At 39.6% G+C, this 14,595-nt stretch overlaps 1 protein-coding gene across 26 annotated transcripts in view; it reads right to left on the bottom strand.

The window, feature by feature from the left end:
* The window catches only part of NRXN1 (neurexin 1), a 658,401-nt gene that overhangs the window by 114,864 nt on the left and 528,942 nt on the right, over positions 1-14,595 (bottom strand). For all 26 annotated transcript variants that reach the window (XM_021391173.1, XM_021391197.1, XM_021391180.1 and 23 more), the window contains one exon: positions 603-774. In XM_021391173.1, the coding sequence (XP_021246848.1) occupies positions 603-774 (172 nt within the window). The remainder of the gene's footprint in view (positions 1-602; positions 775-14,595) is intronic.

A 14,595-nucleotide genomic window follows, 5' to 3' on the forward strand; every position in this document is an offset into this window, starting at 1 on the left:
TTACTGTTCTCTTTGTATCTCTTGTAGTTTCCATGGAAATAAATAGGAGGCGTTACTTTTGGAGCAACCTACATAATATTACACAGTTTACATTTTACGTGAAGACTGGTTGGTTGTACAACTAATAACTGATCCACCTTTTCATTTATGGTTTTTCTGGCACAATTCCACTAAGTTCACAATTTCAGAAAACTTTAATAGCCTCTTGTAATTAAAAGAATACAGACAATTTTTCTTCAGAAACATTTTACCCAATCATTTTGAGATCAGTTTGAGAGCCACTTTACTGTGCAGCTTTTGTCAAAGCCTTTTTTCCCCCCCTAAAACAATAATTCAATATAAACAAATGAAAACAAGAAGCAAACTCACTATTTTACACCCTGATAACTGTATCTTCCACTTCCAGTGACAATCTGAATTTCTGCTTTTAAATTCATTAGGAAACGCCATCATCATGAACTGCATATTGCTCCAGACTCTTTAACTACTTAATTAGCTACTAAAACACTGACAGAGAGCTGATGTTGCATTAAAAGAGGAGCAAAATGATCAGAACTCCACACATCCCCCTTTTACTCACAGAAGTTTGTGCAAGCCCTTACCTGCTGGGTAGCGTTCGATAACTGGCCAGTTGTCCACCTGTAATGTGGCATTACCACCACTTCTCGTGAAACGTACTACGTGGTATTTTCCATCATTAATGATTGCGTTGATTTCTTCAATAGCGATGTCATCTGTTCCGACATTGAATTTTACTCCAATTTTTCCCTGGTGCTGCATATTTAAAAAAAAAAAAAAAAAAAAAAAAGGGGGGGGGGGAGGAGAGAAAAAGAACTAATTAGGAGTTGTTTTAGCAAGAAAGACAGTGTGTCATATAGGAAAAGATTTCTAACATCTTCCCTCCTCAGATTTAACTTCTGAAGGCCTGCATGTGGCAGTGACAAGCCTCTTGACTGCTCAGTAAGTCCAGCTCTCTTTGATGGATAATTGATATTCTGAATGAGTTATTTCACCAAATTGAGTTCTCTCCTTTTCCAAGACCAGGTTGAGAAGGGGGAAGGAGGATGAAAGATCAAGTTTTCTTCCGTTGCACCCCCGTCCCTCATTTCCATGAGAATTAAACACTTTTCTTCACCTTTTAGTCCCTCAAAATAGAAAACTTTGCAACAACACTTGGATAAGGTGTAGGATTTTGCAATTATTATTTCCTTTTTTTTTTTTCATCACATTGTAGTAACTCCAAATCATGAAGACAAGACTAGGCCAAGTGACTCACAGGGAGTTTCCTGATCTGAGCCAGAGAGGAGTGAAAAGTATTTGTGAAACACACAGCATCTTGTTCTCAGAGCAAGAGTGATCCTCCTGCTGCGATGAGCCTGTGAGCTCCTGTGCCTGAGCGTGCCTCCAGCTAAGGAGGCTTCACACATGCATTCGTACTCAGGACTAAGGCTGCTGATTTTCCAGATGATTGTGATATTGGCATGTTTTTGTTTTTATTGCCCTTTAATTATTAAGACAATCACTTTAACAGGACATTCAGAGTTGAATAAAGCCTTTTCAAGTCCATTGAAATTTTAACTTAATGGCTACATGATTATTTTTCTCCTCTAGAATCAATTATATTCCTGAATAAGGACATTTATTAAATTAAGGAGAAAAAAAGAATTGCGCAGCACGAGATTAGGACCTTGTGCACAGTAAGTAGCAATTCTATGTAAAATTACATGTTATTACTGGTACTTCCCTCTTAAAAGTTAAAAAACTTCTTAAAGTCTTTACACTACTATGTGTAGTATACATTTCACTTCGTACCTCTTGCTCATTCACTTACACCTTTCCGGAACCAGCTTCACCTCCCCAGCACAACCCTTGCATTGCCCCCTCTTACTACGCTGGTGTCACACCTGGCAGTGGTGTATCCTGCAGCTCCTCACCTCTGGAAGCCTCTCAAGTGGTTAACTCAGGAATTCTTCCACTTCATTTTATTTACTTTTTAAAATACCCAACTGCACCTTCCAACACTGTTTGTATATCCCTGTTACACAGTTGAGTAGCTGCTGAACACCTCTGGAGAAAGTTCCTCAACCCTATAGAAGTTCTCATCACTCTGTACTGTACTTTTCTTTATTTAGCTGTTGCTTCTACAGCTGTAATCTTTCTAGAGTGGTAAAAGGACCTATTTTCTACTGAGATTTGCAGAATAACTGAGAGAACATACCTGTTCCCTCCACGTGAATTGTTTTAGCATCTCTATTGACTGTTCTCTCCTACTTTTCCATGCCTACAAGGTGTCAGTAAGGGATCTGCCTCACTCGCCTTCTTCTGCCTCAGGAGTGAGATGCAGGAGCAATCTCCTGTTATCTCAGGAGAACAACCATGGCTATACTTTATTTACGCTGGTTCAACTACAGCTCAGAATGGATTTCAACACTTTACTCCCATGGATGCAGTTGCTTATTTGCTTCACCTGTTTCTTTCATATGCTCATATAAAGAAATACATGAAAAGAAATACAACACTGTTCTGGCTCTAAGGCAGTCTCTTCTTTTACTAATTTATGAAATGCAGAAAAATGGCATGCTAACGATAATGGCACACGCACCTTTTCACAACACTTTTCTAGAATCAAAGGTATTGAGGATTAAAAAAAGCTGACTAATTTCACAGTGATTCATAATTACACTATTCATAACCTACACTTTGCATACCTGCTTTCCTATTTGCTATGCATATGTGCACTATATAAACACATATTCTCTTAGATTTAGAAAAAAAAAGACAGAATAAAAACCACCTTTCAGAGAACAGGACAGGTGCAGCCAACATGAAATGGCATGAAAGGTGAATGTATCAGCAGCTTCTCTCAAGTAAGAGAATGCAGTGCTCCAGCTGTCACCCAGCTACCATTTGGAAATGGCCAAGTATCATCCAGTGGAATCGATGTTTTACAGATTTGTAGGAAGATCTTTGGCCTGACTTGATACACACAAACGAGTCAAAACAAGTTTCCCAGACTTTCCTCCAATTGTACAGAAGCACAGTGCACAAAACATCCAGCTACAACAGCTGATAGAATACTATGTATACTTTTGTTTGCTCTGATATATCTGAGTAGCTGAGAATGTGAAAAACTCAATATTTAAGGGAGACACTTTTCCTTTTGGTGCTTCTTCAACATCTGCGGAAACTTATGTAATCTATAGAACAAGGAAGCAAATCGGAGTTTCAAGTTTAAGTCTTACTAGAACTTTAAAATATTTAAGTTCAGCCTCTGAGTATCATGTTAAACATGATATGTTTAGAAGTCCATTGTGCACAGCAGTTTAAAACCATATAATTATGATTAGAAAAAAACTGCCTTTTTTAAAAGCTGAGCGTACTAAATGGCTGTTTCCATTTCTTCACCTTTGCAAGCCTCGATTACGCAGTGCAGTAAGAGAAATGCTATTTCCTTTAGCAGTTGTTCATTCATAATAATCCCAAAGTTAGTCTTCCCATCAGAAATGGCCTCAGATAAATGCTGAGTTAGAGATTCCCTCTTCAGCACCCTGATGGTGGGCACTATGCCTCTGCCTGTACATTACTGAGGATCCCAACAAGTCAGCGTTTCTGTTGAAGAGTGTTATCCTTGGCACTGACCTAAATTAGCAAGCATTTCACACCCATGTTTGCCCACTAGCAACGATGAAAGTGCAGAATTAGTTAGAAAGATAGGAATTAGACATGTAGGTGCAATCTGACACATCTAGCGTGTGCTGAAGCGCCAGGAGTTGCAATCGCTCAGACAGTAAGGGAGTGTGTGTGCATCTGTATACACCAGTCATTTAAAAGCGTTTGGTCTTCAAAAGCACTGGCAACTCCAGCAGAATATTTTGAGGCATGTTTTATGAAGTCTGTGCTCTAAATACTTCTTCCTTGGCTTTAACAAGCTTCTGACAGCGCTGGGAATGCTGATGAACCTAAGAACCAAGTGAGAAAGGCAAAATGCAAAGTAAGCCAGCAAATGGCAGTGCAATTGGTTTCCTGCTGGACCCTGCTCCTGTGCTACTGATCTGCCAACCCCTAAAGCAATAAAACACGCAGCAATATAAAATACACATATATCTGTCTCCAGAATAATGATATTTCCTATGGAATCAGCAGGGTTTTACTGCTCTCTGCAGTAATATTTCTGGAATCAGTCAAACAAGTGTGTGCAAATTTGGCACAACAGTAGTTTTAGAGAAGACCACAGACAACCTAAGCTCATAATACTTACAACCTTTAGCCACTTCCAAAGAAAAGTAATAATATTGTGACTCCCCCAGGTGAACAAATAGAGCAAAAAAGAACATTCAAGCCTGCCAGCTTGCATCTTATAAAGTCAGTGCCCCAAGGCACAGCTTTCCGGTGAATGCAATAACAAAATCTCAGAACTAACTGATGTCTTACATTGATTTCATTGAGAAATAAATTTATTGAGTTTTATCTGAAATCATTAGAGAAAACTAAGACCATTTTCACACAAATGTAATCAGAGGCTAATATTCTATATTATAGAATTGTAAGATAAATCATTAAAATAATCATAGTCTGAATCCTACAGGGACGTGTGTCTGCAAAAACTACTATCTGCTAAGGAAGAGGGGTGAGGGATTCATAATGGACAGAAGATACATCTGAACTGCAAGATTAACTGAGTAACTACATATGTTGTAACCATCCATCAGTATTTCTTATTACGTCTTTTAGAGGAAATGATTTCCTGGGAAAGAGACAGAAAACATAAAGCATCTGGGAAGATGCTTTTGAATGAATCCATCTTTGCTATTCCAGTGAGATAAGTTAATTTTCTGCAGATAGGTTTTAAAATTCACACTCTCTGGTATCACGTTATTAACCTAACTTAATTTATGAAGTTTTTATATATTTTTGTTGCTGCATTTCTCCATGAGAAGTGAGAAAATAATCAATTTTTTTTTCCTCTTTAACCAGCAGTAATCATATATCTTAGTCTACTGCAGGAAACCTTTTAGTCTACTGCAGGAAAACATAATACAGGCACAGGCATTCTTGTGGCATCCCTCATCTTGAGCACTTACAGTACTTTCAGTCAGGTTTTGTGTCACTTCATGAAATCAGAAAGGCAACTATTTCCTGGGATGGATGATAGCTTTTAGCGTATCACTGCTTGACACACTGTAGAAAATGTAGGAGGGGCTTGAAAATTCTATCAGACAGCTAGCAAGCAAAGTTATCAGTCACAGGTAGGCACTTCAAGCAAGGAGCAAAGGTTTTTGCTTATGTCTGGTAGGGTGCATCCACCCTGTATTCAGCCTTTTAGAGATTGGCATCTGACAAGTCTCAAGCTATTTGGTTTCTCCTTCTCTTCCCAAAAGCTGCACATACCTAGCTACTGTGGAGAAAAATCATTCCGTTCCCTTCCCTAGTTGCTAAGCGAGGAGACTGACCTATTCCCCATGTTCTTTCCTGACGGTTCTCAACATTTATTTGCAACTTTCCTGATATTTGCTTATTTCTTAAACCCATAGCTCTGCAGTCCTCGGGATATGAGAAAATCCCACTTTTCATTTTCAAATAAGCTCCTAGTTCAGATAATTGTACAGAAGAGCTTAAAACCCAAAGCCTTACAGGCTACTGCATCAGCAGGCTAATAGAAAGAACCGAAAATGATGTTAAATCCCTGAATTTTAAACTAAATGCTTGATTTTTTTTTTCAGCTGGAGGTGTGACACTTAGCTGGTGACAACCAACTTCATTACCCTCACACCAAATCTGAGCAACATGCAGCAAAGTGGTGCTTTCTTTCAATCCACTCTCCCAGCAGTTTTGACCACTCTTACCATTGGACCCCGCTTCTGGAAAGATTTGCTCTCCTTTATTTTACTCTCAGCTCCCTTGTTATTAAGACAGCAGGAGCAGAGGGATGAATGGACAGTACTCACTTCTCAATCTGCTCTACAAAACAAGACCTTACCTACAGCTAACTGATCTTGTTGCACAGCTTTCAAGGCCTTAGGGAAGAGTCTGGTACACACTGTGCTTGCATTTGGGGGGTTTCTTTATGACTTGAAGGATATCGTTACTTGGCTTGAGCTATGGCTGGAATTCCAAATGCTACTCTCGGATTCCTGCAAGAAGTGCACAGTGCGGTCTGTGGTACCTGTTCACACATCACTCCAATTTTAAATGGGATCTCAGCAACAAAGCACTGCCGAGTGCTACACTGAGCCACTACTCATACTGTTAATGGGGGAAAAGGTCTGCAAAGCCACCAACGTTACCAATATTTCCTGCAGCATCTGTGCATGCTCACCTAAGTAAAAACCATAGCCTACATTTTTCATTTGCACCACCTGGGAAGATCCAGCAGTGACAACACAAGGCACTTGAAAAACTACATATAATCTCTAATCAGAAATACACAATGCCAGACCCTTATTTCCTTCCCTAATTTTGGAATCCTCAATCAGCTGTTTAACGGATTTTGTTGAAAGGAGAGAGAGAAAATTTGCAACGTATTTTTTTTCTCACATTTTATTCAGAAGCTCTGTAAGATCATCTCATAAACCTTTAAATGACCTCAGTCTCATGCCATTAAGTTATCTATATTTTCTAAATCAATACAGAAATAATAAAAATTTATTGTTCACCAGATGCCCCTAGTTGACACATAAGAAATAGCACCATCACCATAACAATATTATGTATGCAAATTCATACAGATGCTACCAGAGCTACTGCACTCTTAAATGCTGTTCTATAAAAATTAAGAACCTTCTGGCCTTGAACCAAGGACCCTTACAAGAGGTAAGTGAAATACAGGCCGACCATCACAATAATTTACAGCTGAAGCATATAAAATAAAAAAAAGAAAGATACCTAAGTGGCTCACTAAGCGGAATAAGTGACGCATGACTTAAATGATTTTTTTTTTAATGTCACAAAATGCCATATATACAGAGAATAAAAAGCCTGAAAATAATGCACCATGGACTTCCATGCTCACTGCCCTGGTGTTTCGGAGCAGGAAGCAGTTACCCTTTATTGCTATAAAATAATGATTTCTATGATTTTCTGCTTTAAAATATTCGTCATGAACTGTTTTAAATGCTGTTGCAGCAATTCAATTTACATCACATTTTCAGTTCTCAGACCGCATTGTTTTCTTGTCTAGTTTTAAACACTGTAATTCTTACCACTGTATTTCATAGTGGCATTATTTCAACTTATTCTGATGATGAATTACTGAGATGATCCAATTACCCTAACAACCAGCCCCCCCCAAATGCAACAGTTATGGAAGACATATGGTGCAGAGCCTGCAGCAGCAGCATACTGCATCTTATTATCCACTCAGCATCGTTACTGCAACACACTAAAATCAAATTTTTCTGACAATATGCAGTAAAGAACAATTTAAGTAGTCAGCCCATGACACGGTACTTTCTCTCAGAACAACAAGTAGCACGGAAATTCCTTAACTTTTTGAGCATCTCCCCCAAGGATTCTGCCCAAGCTGTGGCAAGTTGGTATGGATGAGCTGAAAACACTACAAATGATATTATACTGAACAGAGCCCCCCAGAAGTCTTCTAACTACTGGCCAAGCTAACACACGTGCCCTGACTTTGTTCTTGCACACTTATTTTTTAGACAGTAGACACATGTAGACGGACACCTGTGAGCATGCTCAGCCTAAGAAATAGCAAATCCAGCGCCTCAAAGACAAACTGTTCCTCCCTTCACATACACATCAACATATCTTTCCAAAAGAGCATCAAAGTGAGATCTGAAAATCAGGGGTGGTTTCCACCTTTTTGTAGGGCTTTTCTGGTGAGAAAATTAACATAGTGTTCCTGAGACTGAATACAGTCATCTGAAAAAAAAGAAACAAATAGCACCTTGAAATCAGTAATCTAATGCACATTAAAAATGGTGTGGTTTTAAGGATATTGCTAGAAAGGTTTCAGAGAATTCTTCCAAAAAATTTGTGTGTCTGAAACAAATCCAAAGTCAGAGTCAGCAGGAAGTATAACTAGGACCAGAAGCAAAGAATCAGCACATTTTCAAGCAGGCTTTCATGCTAAATGATTAATAGCCATATGATAACAAACATGCTCCTGAAAGCACAAATGATATATATATATTTTTTTCAAAATCTGGGTCAAAGAGTTTCTCTATATTAAAAACCCTCAGGGATTTACTAAAAACAAATTTGGTGGTATTAGACACCCAACTCCTATTGAGCTTTATTGAAAAGTGAACACCTGTATGCTATTCAAGCCTTTGAAAACTTTGCTTTAATATGAATGATAATCTCAAGTATATCCAAAGATATTTTCAGATGCTTACCACTGACACTGGAACAATATTTTTAATGCCTGTCATTTAAATGCAGACATTGCACTCCTACATTCTTCTGTTTGTCTGTATAGAAATGAATTTGTAGAAGTGCTTCCTAACTCTTCTCTTGGTTTGGGGTCTCCAGCTGCAAACAGCCTGGTCCTAAGTTGTAACCCAGCTGAGCTCGTGATCTCAAGGAATATGAACCTGGCAAGGAGTAGAGTCAAGACCCTGAACTTTAGGAGAGCAATCTTCAGGCTGTTTAAGAAACTGTTGGATGAGATCCCCTGGGAAACTATCCTTAGGGACACAGGAACGGAACGGAGATGGCAGCTCTTTAAGGACATATTTCTGAGAGCACAAGAGCTCTCCATTCCCCAGAATAAGAAATCAAGCAGAGGAGGCAGGAAATCAGCATGGCTGAGCAAGGACCTGCTGGTCAAACTGAGGGAAAAGAAGGACAAGTACAGGCAGTGTACACACACACAGGGATGTGTGGCCTGGGAAGAATACAGGGATGCTAACTGGATGTGCAGAGATGGAATCAGGAAAGCCAATGTGCAGATGGAACTAAATTTGGCAAGGGATGTGAGAAATATGAAGAGGGGATTCTATAGGTACAATGGACATAAGAGACACGCATAGGAGACTGTACCTCATCTGATAAATGAGAAGGGAAAACTGGCCTTCTCAGACATGGAGAAGGTTGAGGTACTTGAGTGTTTGCTTCAGTCTTCACAGACAGTCAGGCTTTCCATGCCTCTCATGTCCCTGAACCTCTTGGTGGGGATCAGGGAAACAAAATCCCTTGTACTGTAAGAAAAGAACAAGTCTGAGACTGCCTCATGAAACTGAATGTGCACAAGTCTATGGAGCCGGATGACATGCATCCCAGGGTCCTGAAGGAATGAGCTGATGTAGTTGTCAAGGCAGCCTCCATCATATTTGAAAAGTCATGACTGTCTGACAAAATCTCTGTTGCCTGGAAAAAGAAAATCATCACTTCCGTTTTCAAAAAAGGGGAAAAAGGAAGACCTGGGAAACTACAAGCTGGTGAACCTCACACCTGTGCCTGGGAAGATCACAGAACAGATCCTCCTGGAAGCTACATTAAGGCACATCTAAGATGAGGAAGTGATATGAGACAGCCAGCACAGCTTCATCAAGGGCAGATTATGCTTGACCATTCTGGTGGTCTTCTATGTTGGAGTGACAGCATCGGTGGACAAAGGAAGGATAACTGATGTCATCTACCCTGACTTGTGCAAGGCCTTTGATGTGGTCCCACACCACATCCTTATCTCTAAATTAAAGAGACATGGATTTGAAGGCTGGACTACTTGGTGGATAAAGACATGGTTGGATGGTCAAGGTCAGAGGGTTCTCGTCAACAGCTCTATGTCCAGGTGGAGGCTGGTCATGAGCGGTGTCCCCCTGGTGTCCATCTTGCGACCGGTGCTGTTTAACACCTTTATCAATGACACAGATGATGGGATTGAGTGTACCCTCAGCAATTTTGTCGGTGGTGCAGCTGACACAATAGAAGGAAGGAGAGACTTAAACAGGCTTGAAAAGCGGGCCCACAGGAACCTAATGAGGTTCAACAAGGCCAAATGCAAGACATCGTGCTTGATCTGGGACAATTTCAGATGCCAGATAAAAGAACCACAGGTAGGGCTGGTGCTCCCTGCAGAAAGAAATCCTGGCTAGTAGTGAAATAGTATAACCAGGACATCTCTAATTGTTTTCTGAGCATTCCCATCTTTTCCTGTTGCCAGCTTTATCTCTCTTACCAATCAAATACAGAGTCATCATACAGCAAGCTTGAATACTATATATTAAACACATTATGTTAGTGGTCTCCTTTAGGTTACTTTTCTTAATCTTGAAAATCTTTCAGAATCAAAATCAGTTTGACAAATTCCTTGCACACGGTGCTGAGAGATACGGTGCAGAATAGCCTGTTATCAATGCTACAACAGAGGATCTTGCTTCTTTTGATCACTTAATGCAGCAAACCTTACCCTGACTACCCAGAGCATGAGAAGTGATCAAACACTGCTAGTTGACTGGACTGAGAAATCCAACTTTTAGCTGGAAGGGGAAAATAAAAGTTGATACCTGCTTCTGTGTTTTCCTGTGCTGACAGTCCCCTAAGTTTGAATGACATTGGTTTCGCATCTTTAAAAACCAAAGGAAAAAAAACTCTCTGTAGAACTGAAGTGCCACGAAATAATGAGAGGGCTTGATAAAGGAAATCATAGAGTTCATAAAGAGCTCCTATGAGGAAGAAAAAGTACTGCGAAATAGCATAGGCATCCTTAACAATGTGTTCTTCAAAATGCTTGAAGCTTGGAAACAAACTTAGCTGTATTTAGAATAAACCTGCCAGATACTTGAAAAGGCTAACCCCTCCAGCAACGTGGACAAAAGCAAACCAGAAGCTAACCCATGGTGCAGGAGTTTTGTGCACAAGCGAGTTCAGGACTGTCAGGTTCAGAACGCCTTTCCAGTGAAGGGAACAGTCATGAATTCTGCTGCCTTCACTGGAATGATGAGCATCAGGCTGAATGATGTCCAAACATATTATTTGTTTTCATGAACACAATGGTATTTTTAAAACCCCCTAAAAGTATATAAATATTTGCTTTATAATGCATACAGCAACAGCCACTAATGAATAAAATTGCAAAATGCATTATCTTCAAACTGCACAAAGAAATTGAACAATGTCATACTTCTAGTTACAAATTCATCACTTATGTTATTTACAAGACACTTTTAATACCATTGGAAATTATCACTTTTGAAGCAGAGCCTTTGTTAGGCAAGCGGCAATTAACTTTGGAAGGTGTTATTCTAATCTCACTGAAAGTGTACTCCTGATTTCTGCACATCGCACAACTTCTTTCTTTTTATTCACGCTTTTGATATATCTGGCCAATATTGATCTCTGAAAGTTAAAAGCAACTCCGCTGAAGTCAGTGCCACTTTCGAAGTAGTGAAATAGTATAACCAGGAAATCTCTTATTAGGGTTACTTGTAATTTTTGCAGTTCTACTTCCTACTGCTATTTTCATGTATTTCAACATGGAAGAGATGTGATAGTAAGTATCTGACAGACAGATGCTGCAAATACTGTGTTTTCACTAATTTTATTTAAATTCTGACTTCACTAAGATCAAGGTTTTCATATGAAAAGCTTTGTAGAATTTTGAAGAGTTATACGTCTGATTTCTACAGCTTTAATGTTAGCGAGTGACTTTGAAAATGAAAAGAAAGTGTGTGAGTGCGTACGTGTGTGTCAGGAGTTCAAACAGCAGAAGACTCCATTGTAGATATTTCTTCTACAAATCACCCTCTCCTTATACCTCAGCCAGTATTTATGACTTGTGGTATGCAAATCTTTGAGTATGGTGAAAAACTTTGCTCCTACTTGTTCAGATTAAGCCCTCATAAATGCACCAGAGCAGCAGTGAATTACAGAATCATTTAGGTTGGGAAAGACCCTTGAGCTCATCATGTCCAGTCATCACCTAATACAACCAAGTTCATGCTAAGCCATGCCTTAAGTGCCACATCCACACGTCTCTTAAATACCTCCAGGGATGGCGACTTGACCACATCCCTGGCCAGTCTGTTTCAATGCCTAACAACCATTTATGTGAAGGAATTCTTCCTGACAACTAATCTAAATGTACCCTGATGCAACTTGAGGCTGTTTCCTCGTGTCCTATCACTTGTCACTTGATAAAAGAGACCAGCAACCTTGCTGCATCCTCCTGTCAGGCAGTTGTAGGGAGCGATGATATCTCCCCCTCACCCTCCTTTTCTGAAGACTAAAGAGCCCTAAATAGAAGAGAACAGGCATCCCTAAAAGGAAGGACATAAAACACAGGAGTACTTGTGAAGAGGACTCAGGGACTTGCTGGATCAAGCCCTGTTATTAAGACTTATTAAAAGAAGAGCAGGGGAAAAATTCTGTCTTAACCTCCTGGATAGCTTATGTTTGAAATGCCATGTGCTCGGCAGCACATGACCTGATGTCTTGCTGACTGTGCTACCATCAGAGGAGAAGTTTCCACTTCAGTGAACTAGCAACTCTTGAGCAATTTATTCAAGAGCATTAGCCCCAAAATGGCTTTGGTGCAGCATCAAGGCAAGGTAGGTGTGCATGCATAGGCTGGGCACACACAGATCCTTTCAGATGTTCTTCACTAAATGTGTAAACTTCATGGTTATAAAAAGCAAAATCTATTCTCTTTCTCTTCTATTTTTGTTTTACAAATTGATCTTTACCCACAAATAGTCTCATTAAGCAGTAGTATCATTAGAAGACATCATGTGCATCGTTTTTTTGATCTGAAGATACCTTTTTGCCACTTCTGCTGTGCCTGTGCATTTGCTATAATTTCTTGGCACTTTCCCCATAGCAAAGTGCACTTGCAATTAACAGATCTCCCCAGTAAGCACTCTTCTGTTTTCTCTGAGAGCTCTGCATGTGCTGGGAACTGCTCAAACAGAGCATCATGCAAGTACTATGCCCATTCTGCTGTGAAGAGATACCACGAACTCCAGCATACAGAGCATACCACAAACAAGAAAACAATAGGAGCTACTCTTCCACTAAGCTCTGCTTCTTACAGTACAGGGGTTACCTTGCTTACTAGATAACGGTAATTATTTTCTGTGCTGTACCCCATACTCAGAAACGACACTCAAGGCAGAGAGAAAGGCACTGACCATCAAAAACTTTTCCACCTTTTTCACCTATATAAATACATCACAATCTATACAAGCGTGTATACATGTATTTCATGTACACACATACATACGAATGACAAGGTGAGACAGAACAACCTACCGCACCCACTCCGTATGGAAGGAGTGAGAATACAGAACAGCATAATATATCTGCCATTACCGTTCAGTGAAGTGTTCAAGTACCCAAAGACGAGCACTATAGGAAACCTAGATTCTAGTAAACTGGTAAACTAGATTCTAATATAATGATTATATATGTGTATATACACATATATACGCGCAAATACTCATATTTGTAATTACCTCAATGCACAGATCTTGTCCTTTCTTTCACTGATTGGCAATGTGCTTGCTTTCTTTATAAGCAACAGGCAACAGAGGCATGAAGTTTGCAGACACATTCTTAAGCTTTGCAGTTTTTCTCTTTGACTAATTTAACTAACACTGTTCTAATTTAAAATGTTTTCAGTGCATCAGTTTCAGTGCTGATGGATGCTTGCCTCCTGCAGAATACTATCAATTAAGAGACTTATTTTAACCGTAAAAATAAAATAATGTTCTGTTTATTGTTAACAGAGACACTCAACTATAATAAGGACTCCTGATTAATTACCTGTCAAGAGGAATTGACCTCAATTAGGGTCAACTTCTATGGCAGACAGTTTAATTTATTCTTTATTTTCTGTGTGTGAACACATTTCTCTCTGCAGAACAATTGATTCATAGCTCAATTCAACCTCCTCAATTGGATTTTTTTTAAAAAGAAAACTAGAAAATGGTTTCTTTTGAAACCAGCATATCTACTCAGAGTAAGACCCAACTGCCTTAAGTAACGAAAATTAACGTTTACCGTTTCTTACCCTGGTTAATCCTGCTGAAATGATTCCTGCAGCAATGGCACTACTAGTGGGTTCTGGGCAGTTTTTGCACCCCCTGGCATCTTTACCTAGTTCAGGTGCTGGCACAAGAGAGATGAACTGAATGTTCAGTCAGCCTATGCTGCCTTATCTCTGCAGTCCCCTTCTTCCATTGTTTGAAGGGAATGATTTTAAACCAGCTTAGGTATGTTGACAGATCTAATTCTCAAGCCTTTGACTGAAGCACAGGCAGATCTTTAACTTTGTTAATAAGAGGTAAGAAGCAGTAGACTAAAACACTGCAATATGCCTACTTATTAAAATACCTAGGGGTGTGCATGTTCTACAGTCATTAATGAAACTGATATGTAGCACAGACAGCCTCAGCTATGCATATCTGAGGAGCAGCTGTGGCATTACATGAAAAAAGAAAAAAAATCAGTAACTGTCTGCCAAAGCTACCTAAAAAGCGGGGTAAAAACACAGGAAATCTTGAGCTGAGCTGTGTGCTGTCACAGCTGGACGTCTATCCCTACGCACCCCAAAGGAGGAGGCTGGCACATAGAAGGATTCTTTCTTTTGTATCCTCACAACACTTATTTCTAAAGAATAATTTCCTCCTCCCCTCT

Source organism: Numida meleagris, chromosome 3 (assembly GCF_002078875.1).
Source record: "Numida meleagris isolate 19003 breed g44 Domestic line chromosome 3, NumMel1.0, whole genome shotgun sequence".
Taxonomy (NCBI): Eukaryota; Metazoa; Chordata; class Aves; order Galliformes; family Numididae; genus Numida; species Numida meleagris.